At 39.9% G+C, this 13,937-nt stretch overlaps 2 protein-coding genes across 3 annotated transcripts; one reads left to right on the forward strand and one right to left on the reverse strand.

Moving 5' to 3' along the window:
* Positions 1-3,564: 3,564 nt before the first annotated feature.
* Positions 3,565-9,524, reverse strand: mul2 (mitochondrial E3 ubiquitin protein ligase 2). Of its 2 annotated transcripts, none has more exons than XM_026150060.1 (6): positions 9,469-9,524; positions 7,980-8,131; positions 5,288-5,375; positions 5,042-5,162; positions 4,714-4,945; positions 3,565-4,598 (listed from the first exon to the last, which is right to left on the reverse strand). In XM_026150060.1, exons 2-6 carry the CDS (start codon positions 8,094-8,096, stop codon positions 4,122-4,124), a joined length of 1,035 nt encoding a protein of 344 aa, XP_026005845.1. In that variant the 5' UTR covers positions 8,097-8,131; positions 9,469-9,524; the 3' UTR covers positions 3,565-4,121. The 2 variants fall into 2 exon arrangements, with proteins under 2 accessions (XP_026005845.1, XP_026005846.1); XM_026150061.1 differs by lacking the exon at positions 9,469-9,524 and adding an exon at positions 8,399-8,861.
* Positions 9,490-13,840, forward strand: alg3 (ALG3 alpha-1,3- mannosyltransferase). Its single transcript, XM_026150059.1, has 9 exons — positions 9,490-9,794; positions 10,262-10,361; positions 10,446-10,593; positions 10,948-11,108; positions 11,280-11,400; positions 11,515-11,720; positions 12,075-12,151; positions 12,620-12,764; positions 12,854-13,840. Exons 1-9 carry the CDS (start codon positions 9,563-9,565, stop codon positions 13,032-13,034), a joined length of 1,371 nt encoding a protein of 456 aa, XP_026005844.1. The 5' UTR covers positions 9,490-9,562; the 3' UTR covers positions 13,035-13,840.
* The last annotated feature ends 97 nt before the right edge of the window (positions 13,841-13,937 follow it).

Consider the following 13,937-nt stretch of genomic DNA (forward strand, 5'->3'; position numbering starts at 1 on the left):
TCCCAATTTCCTTACTCAGGGGTTGCAGTTCTCATCTTATATAGGACTCTCTTAAGTGACCAGGTTCCCAATTCAACTGTTCTTCATTTACTTGGTCTAAGCTTTTTCTTATTTGTCACTTTTAATTTTTGTTACTATCATTATGTCTTTGTCTGTTATTTCTTTAAATGCAAGAGGTTTAAGAAACAATGTTAAACGTAAGGCTATTTTTTTGTTTTGCAAGCAGTTCAATTCAGATTTCTGTTTTATACAAGAGTCTCACTCAACAGAACAAGAAAAAATATTTTGGAGATCTCAATGGGGAGATGATCTGTGGATGTCCCATGGTACAGAGCATGCTGCTGGTGTCTGCATACTTAAAGGAAGATTTAATGGTAAAATCTTGAATTCTGACATAGATAAAGATGGTCATTACATTTTTCTAATAGTTGAGGCTGCACACTCTATCTATATTTTAGTCAATGTGTATGGTTTTAACTGTCAGAGGGAGAATAAACTATATTTTGATAGGTTGGAGGAGCGCCTACTGCGCTGGTTATCTAAATATCCCAATTCTTTTATTATTTTTGGTGGAGACTTTAATACAGTGTTTAACAGCTATTTGGACAGATGGCCTTCTAGAAGTTCAGACTCTAACTCATTCATAAGACTGTTTGCACAAAGATTCAACTTAGTCGATTCTTGGAGGGATTCTCATTCGTCTCAGATAGCTTATACATGGTGCAATAAGACTCAAACCAGACACTCACGTATTGATTTTTGGCTTATTTCAAAAGATTTAGAAAAAGTTAAAACTGATATTTATCCTACACCACTCTCAGACCACAAAATGGTTAGCTTATCAATCCCATTGTCATCCTCCCTAATCACTAAAACCTCTTACTGGAAGTTAAATAGTACCATTCTTGAGCATAAAGAAGTGATTTGTGAAGTTCAGAGATTCATTAAACTTTATTGGAGTAAAGCTCTCACAGATAATACATTTTGTAGTAACTGGGAACTTTTGAAATATGAAATTGGAAAATTCTTTAGAAAATATAGCAGTGATTTAGCAAAAAAAAGAAGATCTGATGAGACGCAAGTGATACAAAAGATCACATGCCTTACTTCCAAACCAATAGGTACCCTCAGGGAATCTGATAAGATAAAACTGGTTGACCTGCAGCATAAGTTAGATGAGATTTACAAACGCAAAGCTGACGGAGCATTTATTCGGTCTCGCAGGAAATGGCTCGAAGAAGGAGAGCAGAATTCAGCCTATTTTTTCAGACTTGAAAAGCATCAATCTAACACCAACTCCATCCTACAACTAAATATTAATGGGACAATTTCTAATGATAAGGATACCATAGCAAAATATTGTTCAAACTTTTATTGCAAACTTTATTCTTCTAGTTATTGCCCTGAAGCTTGTCTGACTTTTTTTTTATTCTTTAGACAAAATTACTCAGCTGAATGAGGAGGATAGTCAGCTTTGCGACAGATCGATTTCTTTGATTGAGGTTGCAGATGCTATAAAACATCTAAAGATTAACAAATCACCTGGAACTGACGGCCTTACTGCCGAGTTTTACAAACAGTTCGCTGACAGTTTAGCCCCGTTTCTTTTAGAAGAAGTGAGCTTTATATATTTACTAGGTATGTGTGTGTGTGTGTGTGTGTGTGTGTGTTTTTTTTTTTTTAAAGGGATGCCAAATGCTGTCATTTTTCTGTAAAGCAAATTTACCTTGTCTTTGGGTATAAATAAAGTTACCTAACCCTTGACCTTGACCTTATATAAGATGATGCGATCTGTACATACTTGAGCTTAATCCCGTGTGTCCCAGAGCTTTGAATCAGTCGACTTGATCAAGTGGAAATATGTAATGGGAAACTCCTGTAGGAGGCTTAATTCAGCATGTGGTTGACCGAAGCCTCCAGGGGAATAACTCTTAGTTTTCCTGGAGCACTGACTTGGATCCCCTTTAGCCTTCAGAGCTACTTTAATTCTACATGGCATAGATTCAACACGGTGCTGGAAACATTCCTTAGAGATTTTGGTCTAATGATATGAGAGCATCCTGCAGGTGCTGCAGATTTATATTCCCCACACAATTATAGCATCAGCAGGAGCCTGAGTAGCTGATATAAGGCAGGGTGGATCCACGCTTTCATGTTGTTTACACCAAATTCTGACCCTACCATCTGAATGTCGCAGCAAAAATCACAACTCATCAGATTAAGTCTTTTTCCTTCTCTTGTCCTGCTTTGGTTGTTTCCTGCTTCCTTGTTATTTGTTCATAGAATATGCACCCAGTGTGGTTTTCTGCTGCTGTAGCCCATCTGCTTCAAGGTTGGATGTGTCCATTCAGATGCGCTTCTGTATAATTTGGTTCTAAGGAGTTGTTTTACAAGTTACTTTGGCCTTCCTATCAGCTCCAAGCAGTACGGCCATGTATGAACATTGTGGAGCAGGGAAATTATTTTACTGCTATTGTTAAATAATTATCATCAGTACCATTGCATTAATAATATAATCTGCAGTATGATCATTGCTTTAACAATGTAACAGATAGCTTTAAGAAGGCCTTAAGATGTTTATGATGATGTTAACCTTGTATTCCAGATGCAGTTATAACTATTTTATACACAATGCATATCTGTGCTTATTTGAGTTGATGTTCAGGTTCTTTAAAAGGTTTAAAGCTTCACTGACGTGACTGTTCAGATGATCCATGTTGAGGGAAAACTAGAACATAGAAGGATAATTGCAATACATGCTTACAAAACACTTATATCAGGTTATTTTATATTAAGGTTTCATTAGAGGTTTTTGATTAGAACATTTATTTAGTAGAAGACATACACATAGTCTCAGTGAGCCTCTGTCCTGGTGAAAGGTCAGAAGTGCAACAGGTGAATTGAGAAAGAGCATTTGAGGACGAGACACAGACAGTTAGTAGGTGAAGAGGTGACATAGAGGCTGAGTGAGGTCAACACACACACATGAGTTAGAATTATTTATAGGAAAGAGGTTCGTCATGTCTGGGTGGAACTGCGAAAGTGTCTCGGTAAAAGAGGAACCGTCCTTGTCGTCTCGGCAAGAAAGAGGAACTGAAAGGTAGAAAGGAAGTGCCGGCCATGAAAATAGAAGATGATGTTCTGTCTTAAAAGTCATTGTGGTGTTGATCTGATCTATGTATAAAATGTATCTGTGACGTTAAAGGGGCGTCATTAAATTTAAGCCCTGACAGTATAAAAATCTGTGTATGCTTTGAGTAAGTTGAAGATCAATTGCTGTCTGCGTACAGAGTTGTCTTCCCACACGTGTGTGTTCATTAAAAATCATTGTTGGACCAAGAGCTTCTGGACCAAGGGTGGTTTGTACTCTCCTTCCTCAATTTTGAACCTTAACAACATCTAAATGCATTGAGTGTCTGTCATGTGATCAGCTGATAAGATATTTGCATTAAGGAGAAGTCAAACAAACATAATACATAATAAACTGGGTGTGAGTGTGCATGCACACATTAAAAGTGACACTACGGATTCTAAAATATGTGTTAAATACACTTAAATACACTCTAAGGGTAAAACTTCTCGACATTAGATTTATTTGGGTTTCAGTAAATTTCCGATACAAACAAGAATGGAAATTAAACTGTCTGAACTCTGCTCCAGTCTGCATGCCAAATATCCCCGAGCAAGATACTAACCCCAAGTTCCTCTGATTCATCCATCAGAGTACGAATCACTGTAACTGTTAGGGAGAAAGAACCTACGTAGAAAAATCACAGCAAAAAAGTGCTTGAACCAGTGAATGAGAGAAGTTGTGTAAAGTGCTTTGAGTGCTCAGGTAGGGTAGGAAAGCACTATAAAATAATCACTCTATTTACTTTAAAGTACCATCACTCGGCAGAAAATGGTAAAATAAGGCACATGAGCACTGAGCAAAACAAACATTTGTATTGCACAAGTTTACACATTTTTTTGACTTGCTTTATATCCCCATATTTCCCACAACAAATCTCTATTATGGACAAAATGTTTTCACAACATGACTCACATTTAATTTTGAATTTAATAAGTTAAGCAATTTAGACGTGAAGCTTCTACTGAAGTGACCCGATTCCACAAATACGTCAGACTTGATATAGAGGTAGCACTCTTACAATCCTCTGTCTACAAATAGGGCAATATTGCTGTGGCAGAGCCTGGTAGCAGGTGTGGCAGCAGCACACGTGTCCACAGTCCAACAGGACACAGTTACGGGGCTGACTGAGGCAAATAACACACATGGCCACGTCTTGAAGGTTGTCCTGGTCTGGTACATTAATTTGCAGTCTGTTAAATTCCCTTCTTTCCCGTTCCTGCTCCCTGAGATCCTTAAGGTGGCGGTAGTAGCGTAACCCGGCCCAGAAAATGATTGCTGCCCCTGCCAAAGCAGAAGTAATGGCCAACACTTTCCACCAAAAAGCAATGTCTTCATTCTCCCCTTGCAGGGTGTCGAAGTCCGCTGGGGTCAGGAAGTACTGTGAACCGTTAGAAGGGGGTCGGAGACTCAGAGTGCCATCTGTGTCCAGATTCAACTCGCCTACACCTGTAAGATTTGTCCCCACCTTGAAAAAAAAAAGGTGTGGCACTTATCAATAAGAATATATTTTTAATATTAACAACAAATTGGGCTTTATGAAGTGAACACTAATTCATTCAAGTTTGAATAGAATGACTTACTTTGAGCATTTCCTCGATCTCCAGTTGACCTTTTGGCTTCTCCCCAGTAAAGTACTGTCCCATGAGGTCACCCAAACTGTGACTGACCTGGTGAAATTTCTCATATGTGACCTCCATGTCCAGCCCAGCGGCCTGTAAAGGCGACAAGACTCTGATTTCGGTATTATCCAGTCCCACTAATAAAAAGGGCACCGCCTCTACGTTTTCGTGCAAGAGTCGTTCATTATCTGTCCTGCAAAGGTAACGTGAGAAACAGTTTGCATATCTGATAATAAGTAGAAAAAGTTAGATGTACTGGAACTTCAGCTTGATCTGATGATGTTCTCACCATGTACGTAAAAATCCATTCCACAACAGCCTGTGTTCTTTCACCATGAATCTACGCAGCACACCAACATTTTCTATGTTGTGCCAACTAATGAGAGGCTTTCCAGCTGGTTTTACACCACCTAAAATGTATACAAGCACACATACAGTAACAGGGAATGAGAGGCAGGCCGGTATACAAGTTTTCAGATTAAAAAAATAAATAAATGTACTACTCCTTATCAAAAACAAATAAAAGACTGATTACCTTCAATGACGACATACTGTAGACACGCTCCTGGAGTAACTTTCAAGAGGTCCTTGAGTTTTTTATCTATGGGTAACCGTGGAGCATTCTGGAAACATGGAGCACACACATTAAATAAGACTGACTAATTAATAAGTCATGCATTTGCTTTCCCAGTGGTTTTATGTCTTTGGTGTGTGTTAATCAGCTGGCTGTAAATGGGTACTTTTCTGTGCAGTGCTAGCAATCACAGTGTTGCTATTAATTCTATAAATGACTGGTTGTAATAGTAAATCTTTCAAAAGAACCAGTTTAGTTTGAGAAAAAGAAAAGATATGTCCCTAAAAGATCCTCATGGATTTACATCAAGACAGATGCAAATGGCATGAGCTAAAAGAACAATCAGGATGTAATCAAGAAACACAGAAAGACTAAAAGTGCACAACATAAACAGCTAAAAACTGAATAAAAAGGATGACGGGTTTCAGAAGTACAGAATAAAACTTTACACGAAATGGTCATTCTTTAAATACAGTGGGGCAAAAAAGTATTTAGTCAGCCACCGATTGTGCAAGTTCCCCCACTTAAAATGATGACAGAGGTCAGTAATTTGCACCAGAGGTACACTTCAACTGTGAGAGACAGAATGTGAAAAAAAAATCCATGAATTCACATGGTAGGATTTGTAAAGAATTTATTCGTAAATCAGGGTGGAAAATAAGTATTTGGTCACCTCAAACAAGGAAAATCTCTGGCTCTCACAGACCTGTAACGTCTTCTGTAAGAAGCTTTTCTGTCCCCCACTCGTTACCTGTATGAATGGCACCTGTTTGAACTCATCATCTGTATAAAAGACACCTGTCCACAGCCTCAAACAGTCAGACTCCAAACTCCGCCATGGCCAAGACCAAAGAGCTTTCGAAGGACACCAGGAAAAGTATTGTAGACCTGCACCAGACTGGGAAGAGTGAATCTACAATAGGCAAGCAGCTTGGTGTGAAAAAATCAACTGTGGGAGCAATCATCAGAAAATGGAAGACATACAAGACCACTGATAATCTCCCTCGATCTGGGGCTCCACGCAAGATCTCATCCCGTGGGGTCAAAATGATCATGAGAACGGTGAGCAAAGATCCCAGAACCACACGGGGGGACCTGGTGAATGACCTGCAGAGAGCTGGGACCAAAGTAACAAAGGTCACCATCAGTAACACACTACAACGGCAGGGAATCAAATCCCGCAGTGCCAGACGTGTTCCGCTGCTGAAGCCAGTGCATGTCCAGGCCCGTCTGAAGTTTGCCAGAGAGCACATGGATGATACAGCAGAGGATTGGGAGAATGTCATGTGGTTAGATGAAACCAAAGTAGAACTTTTTGGTATAAACTCAACTCGTCGTGTTTGGAGGAAGAAGAATACTGAGTTGCATCCCAAGAACACCATACCTACTGTGAAGCATGGGGGTGGAAACATCATGCTATGGGGCTGTTTTTCTGCCAAGGGGACAGGACGACTGATCCGTGTTAAGGACAGAATGAATGGGGCCATGTATCGTGAGATTTTGAGCCAAAACCTCCTTCCATCAGTGAGAACTTTGAAGATGAAACGAGGCTGGGTCTTCCAACATGACAATGATCCAAAACACACCGCCCGGGCAACAAAGGAGTGGCTCCGTAAGAAGCATTTGAAGGTCCTGGAGTGGCCTAGCCAGTCTCCAGACCTCAACCCCATAGAAAATCTGTGGCGGGAGTTGAAAGTCCGTGTTGCTCGGCAACAGCCCCAAAACATCACTGCTCTCGAGAAGATCTGCATGAAGGAATGGGCCAAAATACCAGCTACTGTGTGTGCAAACCTGGTAAAGACCTATAGTAAACGTTTGACCTCTGTTATTGCCAACAAAGGTTATGTTACAAAGTATTGAGTTGTATTTTTGTTATTGACCAAATACTTATTTTCCACCCTGATTTATGAATAAATTCTTTACAAATCCTACCATGTGGATTCATGGATTTTTTTTTTTCACATTCTGTCTCTCACAGTTGAAGTGTACCTCTGGTGCAAATTACTGACCTCTGTCATCATTTTAGGTGGGGGAACTTGCACAATCGGTGGCTGACTAAATACTTTGCCCAACTGTATCTTACACCTTCATCTGTGAAATGTCAGTTGCAGCCTGATCTTCTGATACAACACCCCCTTGCATCTGTCCATTGCCACTATTTCTTCTTGCACAAATGGAGCCAACACTTCCAAGTTTGATTTTTTTTTTCCTTCAAAATACTATTTCAGTTTTATTCTTGACATTTTGTTTTTATTCTCAGAATGTCAATTTTTTGCATTTTTGTCCAAATTCTCCATCTTAACTTTTTAGTGCAATATAGCCACAGATGTGCTCACTGTTCTCACCTACAGCTTTATAACAGCGATGCAAGTTTGTTTTTACAGTGTCTATTGCAATATGGTGAAGATAAACTAAATGTTACTGTGATATATGGCTCACCTTATACATTTAAACTACTCCAAATCCTGTTGTGTTATTTCTCTACCCAGATTAATTGTTCACATCTCTGAAAAAATTACTAACATCTGAGAAGGGACCTTAACTCTTCCATCAAAAACATATGAGCTGTAATCTCTAATGAGGGGTTTGAAGTAGAAGCTTCTTAGAGGTTTAGTCTTCCAATAAAGCTAATTACACAAAATTAACAACTCACGTTGAGTTTGTCTATTGTTGTTCGGCTCTTCTTATATAGGTAGAAGGAGAAGCCTGAGAGAGCAAGGCTCACTCCAAGACACGCTGCCTCTGAAATTGTCACGAAGAATCCTTCCATTGGCCCCGTGTCTCCTGTAACGGCTCCAAGAGCACCTGCACAAACACAAAAGAAGAAGAAGAAGAATCACCTGTCTGTAAACCCACAGCTGCGGGGCTCATGGCTATGTTGTGACATGCTTTGATGTGCCTACACGATGTGGCAGTGATTACTGGCTGATTTGAGGTACGTGTGGGACATAACAAAGGAACTGATAATATTGCCTCTCTAACTATGTACAGTGTTAATTATCTGCCATACATTTTGAACTGCAGCCTTTTGTGATAAAGAGGAACATTATTTTTCTTCTAATACAGACTCACCAGCATGTCTTTTGTTTTCACACTGCAAAATAAAAATATGGGATTAATGTTGATAAAAAGCTAGCAACAGGTAGTCTTCCTCGTTTTTCAGCTTCTCCCTTTAGGGGTTACCACAGCAGATTAGCTACCTCCCTAGATCCATATCTGTTACATGAGCCCTGTGCATGTCCACCTTTACTACATCTGTGCATCTTTACTGTGTGCTTCCTCTACATATTTTTACATAGGACGAAGTGTGTTACATAAACCAGGCAATATACCACAACATTCATAGCCCAAGCTGGTTAGCAATGCCCATCCCAATGGCATACACAATCTATATCATACATACACACATTATAATACAAAAATCAAACACAACAAAATGCCACCACGCACAAACGAGGTTATGTTGAAATACCATAAGAAACAACAAATTATTAACAGCTGCATAACTGCTTCGATTGAATTTTAAAATGATGCCAATGAGACTGCTAAATTTCTCTCTGGTCTGATCAAAGGCACAGGACATATTTATTCCAACAATTTCTCTGTGAAATTTATTTCTGGAGTCCAGCAGCAAAAACATCAAGATGCAGCGTACAGCAAAGTGACTCAGGAGCTCAAAAATATAATAGAATATGACAGAAAAGACAAACCAGCTTATTAAGGTAAGAGTTAGAAAAAGTTGGAGAACAAATAAAAATGGGAAAAGCAAACAAACAAATGTGACTCCATAATATGAAGGAAAATGATTTTGGACACTTAGCTGTTCTTGATCACTCTGACATTAAAATCAAAACTTCAACAAGCTGCAGTCACACGTTATTTGATGGAAAGCTTGAATAAAATGTATTTCCACTGTCTGAAGTTTCATTTCTTTGCTGTGCCTTTTAAAACATGTTTACATGCTGTTATTCTCCTGATCGTTTTCCCTACAACAAAGTTAGCTGCTAGCCAGCTAACGTTGACATGGCTCCAGTGACCTCTAAAGATTTTTTTTAAACAGTCATATAAGAAACACTTAGAAGTTTATAAAACACATATATTTCAACAAGAATTAGAACTAATAATAAGTTTGTTTTTTATACCTGTAAAGGAAACGAAACCTTCCCAGTATTCACTCTGCAGCACCGTGTATCTGACGTGCGGTGACAGAGTTGTCACGTGACGAAGTCTGGGCGCATGCGTCAGTTACGGCCTCCGCGTACACGTCGCTACGCCGCGGACATGGCAGGAGTTGGAAGTGTGCGGAGAAAGTCTCCCGTTTCCCCGTCCCCGCTGTGGGGGAAACTCCATACGCTTTGGCAGGACAAGTATTTGCTCTTGTTCAAGACGGAATACACCTTGCTGGTGGTTTCAGTTTTGTGGTTCCTGGAGATCGGCATCAATGTGTGGGTCATACAGAAAGTAGCATGTAAGTAGCTGGTCGACTAGTTAGCACGCTATTGTATTTTGACGTTTATCTGAACGCGGCTGAAGGCTAAGTAGCTAGCGTCAGAAAAGTATTAGCTTTGCCTGCCACCTGTCAAAGGGAATTTACTGTCACTGCATGACCAAATACAATGGTTTACTCTCTCCCAACGTCAAATAACGTCCATTACTTTTAAGACTATATACAACCAAAGGTAGCTGTTTCAATAGTAAATACAAGAAGTAAACTTCTAAAGGCAAAGTAACTGCTCACTTTTTACACGTCCACATACAAGACGGAACTGCAACAGAAAAATACCAATAATATTTTCTCCTTCTTAAATTGATTGTTTGTTCTGGTTGAGTTGTCTTTTCCAGAACCTATCGTCATCACTGAGCATGACTATTGAGCATGCATCAAGATATTCACATCCACATCATCGTTATTATTAATATTATTATGTACTGCAGACACTGAGATCGACTGGAAAGCATACATGGATGAAGTGGAAGGAGTTATCAATGGCACCTATGACTACACCCAGCTGAAAGGGGACACAGGCCCTTTGGTGTGAGTTTCAAAATGATGTAGTTCTCTCCATACCACGCTTTTCAGTGCAGGTCTCCTAGATAATTTGGAACACTGTTGTTGTAGGTACCCAGCTGGGTTCGTCTACATCTTCACAGCTCTCTACTACATTACCGGCCATGGGGTGAACATCCGTCTGGGCCAGTACATTTTTGCTTTTTTCTACCTCCTCACACTGCTGCTTGTCTTCAGAATATACTATCGCACCAAAAAGGTGAGCCTAATGTTAATACTAATGTGCCAGGAACCCTATATATTAAGCAGCATGTCATTTTGCTAAAACGCTCATTGAAACATGGGCGTGTCCTTGTGTGGAATTCAACTTTTATACCCTACAGAAACAAAATTTAATGTTATTTTCAGAATATTCTCACACATTAATTCATTAGTTTTCTGTTGCATATCTGGCTCTGGGTTCCAGGTCCAGAACCACAAAAATACTGAGACCTCCCTTTTCCTCTACTTGCAGCTCTTCTTTTTCTGAGCCACTTGCAGAATTAATCTCTTTAGCGTTTCTTCTAATAATTAATCTCACAAATAATTAAATCTCCTTCTTTTTTTTCTCCAGGTTCCTCCCTATGTGTTCTTCTTCGTGTGCTGTGCATCCTATCGGATCCACTCCATCTTTGTGCTCCGTCTCTTTAATGACCCAGTGGCCATGATGCTGCTGTTTGCAGCTGTCAATCTCTTCATAGATGGATACTGGACTCTGGGCTGTGGCCTCTACAGGCAAGTGTGCACTCTTCTTTAAAGCGGATACTCATTTATTGGCTTCCCCTAAATCAACAAGTGGCACCTGTACATCTGTAATGTGTTACATACCTTCTACATTGTCATTGTTAATTTTTCCTGAGAGTAGCAAGATGAAATTACAACTCAATCTTTTCCTCTTTCTGACAGTTTAGCAGTATCTGTGAAAATGAACGTGCTTCTCTTTGCCCCTGGATTACTTTTCCTCCTCCTGTCAGAGTTTGGTCTAATGAAGACGATCCCCAAGTTATCGCTGTGTGCAGGCATACAGGTAAATATACACATTAAAACAGGTACAGCTTGACTGTAGTACTCTGTCCACAGTAAATTTTAGCAAATGACTGTATTTTGCTAACATCATCTCTTTCTTTATCTTATGTGGCAGGTTGTGTTGGGGCTCCCTTTCCTCCTAGAGAATCCCGTTGGTTACATGAGCCGTGCCTTTGATCTTGGCCGCCAGTTCATGTTCAAGTGGACGGTCAACTGGCGCTTCCTGCCAGAATGGCTCTTTTTGAATCGCTACTTCCACTTACTCCTGCTGGCCGCTCATCTGCTCACCCTGCTGCTCTTTGCCTTCCGCCGCTGGAAGAGGTGAGATAGACTTTGAATGTGCCAGGGATACACTGGGAACACTGTTTTCTTTTTACATTTATAAATGCTTTGCATGATAACATACTGATCAAAACCACATCATTATGACAATGCATGACAGGTGTCATGAAAAAATGGAAGGCGATTTCAGCAGGATTGTCACTACTTTATACTCTGCAGAGATATTTAGGCCACAAGGAAATGCAATTGATTTCTAGTAACAGCACTAAATGGTTGTTGGTATTTCAGGGTTCTCATCAGTCAGCAGCGGAAACCTTTTTATGTTTTACTAATACACACGTACCTCCTAGATCTCTAAAATAGCAAATAACCATATTCTGTCTGTGGCACCAGACCAGGAGAAAGCATCTTTGAACTTCTAAAGGAACCAGGCAAGAGGAAAATCCCAGCTCAGAAAAGCACTGTGGATCATATCCTTTTGTTCCATTTCAATCTACTCCTGTCTTTAATGTGAAATATATTTTTAAGTAAGTCTGTTGTTAGATGTTAATATGAATCTGCAGGCCTTGTTGACAGAATGAAAAAAATCATACAGAAAACTCTTCTCAGCAAGATTTGTGGATCTTAATTATTTTGAGTAACTGGGTCAAGATTTCTGGACAGAGAACCAAAAACTTAGCGCTTAAAGTTCCACTGTATTCAAGAGGAGACAGACATAGAGTCACAGGAAAAGAAGGTTTTCTCTTCCAAAACTCTGCAAAAACAAAAAAACTTGTGGTGCTACTTGTTGTGGGAAACCTGGTGACAAATGAGCACCTAAATTAGCTTTGCTCTAACATTCTCTTTACAGGACACAGGACATGGTAAAACAATGCTTAGCAGATTTTTTCATATGATCTTCCAGACATGCCTTTTTTTTGTCCTTATCTGAAAATCACAGATTGTGCTGATTCTGTTCACCTGTAACTTCATTGGCATGTGCTTCAGTCGCTCATTGCACTACCAGTTTTACGTCTGGTACTTCCACTCGCTGCCTTACCTGCTGTGGAGTGGAGGTGTCAAGAAGCTGGCCCATCTGCTCAGGTGAGACAGAATCACAAGTCCTGAAGCATAGCACCTCCCTGAACACTCTGCCACATCTTAATGAAAAACTGTTTTATTTTTGCATGCAGGGTCCTGATCCTGGGTCTGATCGAGCTTTCGTGGAACACCTATCCCTCTACTAACAGCAGCTCAGCTGCCCTTCACGTCTGTCACCTCATCATCCTGTTATGTCTCTGGCTAGCTCCACCTTTGCTTTCAGCTGCAGCAGAAACACAAGAGCAGAAAGCTGTAAAGGACAAACGCCACTGAGCCCCGGCCTGATCGGACCAGAAGTATTATTCGGCTGAATCAGCTGATGACAAGCCCGCTCCATCCTCCTGTCTTTGATCCTGACAGCACCAGTGCAAAGGGCGGTCGCTGTGGTAGACTGTTTATAAGTGAATTAAAGGAGCCATTTAAAGCTTCTCACTGCTTAAAGTGAAGGATGCGTCATGTGTGTGCAGACTGATGCCCACACGATGGAATAATATGCAGTTGCAGAGATAAGAAGAGAAAATAAGAATTCTCAGATTTAGTTTTAGATAGAAAATAAGAAGAGTGGAGGCTATGAGAATGTCATGGATGTTATGCTGTGTGGAAAGAATTGATTACATGAGCTCTATTCCCACTTACTGTGGTACAACTACACTCAGTCCATAATTCCTCTGGTCTAGTCATGTAGGCTGATATCATCTCAAGTTTTTATTTACTGGTGCTCAGGATGATCGTATATTGAAAGTGTCAATAATGTGCATAAGAACTTGAACGCCAAGCTTTAAAATAACTGCATAGCAAGCGTAAGCTTGTGGCATTTCCTCTGCCACAGTTATGAAACATAAGTATTCTCTATCGAAGGGGATGTTTTTTTGTATTTTTACACAAATGTGTAAAAGTCAGCTGTGGACAATCAGTCTGTTTGTCTGATTTCTGTAACTTGTCATCCTCTGTTGTGAGTGGCCGCACTCATAGATGGATTTAATGTGAGAAACATGCAGTAGACTGAAAAACGGCAAATGGATTCTACTAAACCCGTGTGGTCTTCATTGTTACACAATACAACAAATGGTTGAATTTTAGTGTTTTTTATTATTTTTACCAACAATCATTTCACTGTTTAAAGCTCATCTTTGTTTAATTTATCAAATAATCATCTTGATAATCAAAATCTTCATT

This window comes from Astatotilapia calliptera, chromosome 18 (assembly GCF_900246225.1).
Source record: "Astatotilapia calliptera chromosome 18, fAstCal1.2, whole genome shotgun sequence".
In the NCBI taxonomy this organism is placed as follows: domain Eukaryota; kingdom Metazoa; phylum Chordata; class Actinopteri; order Cichliformes; family Cichlidae; genus Astatotilapia; species Astatotilapia calliptera.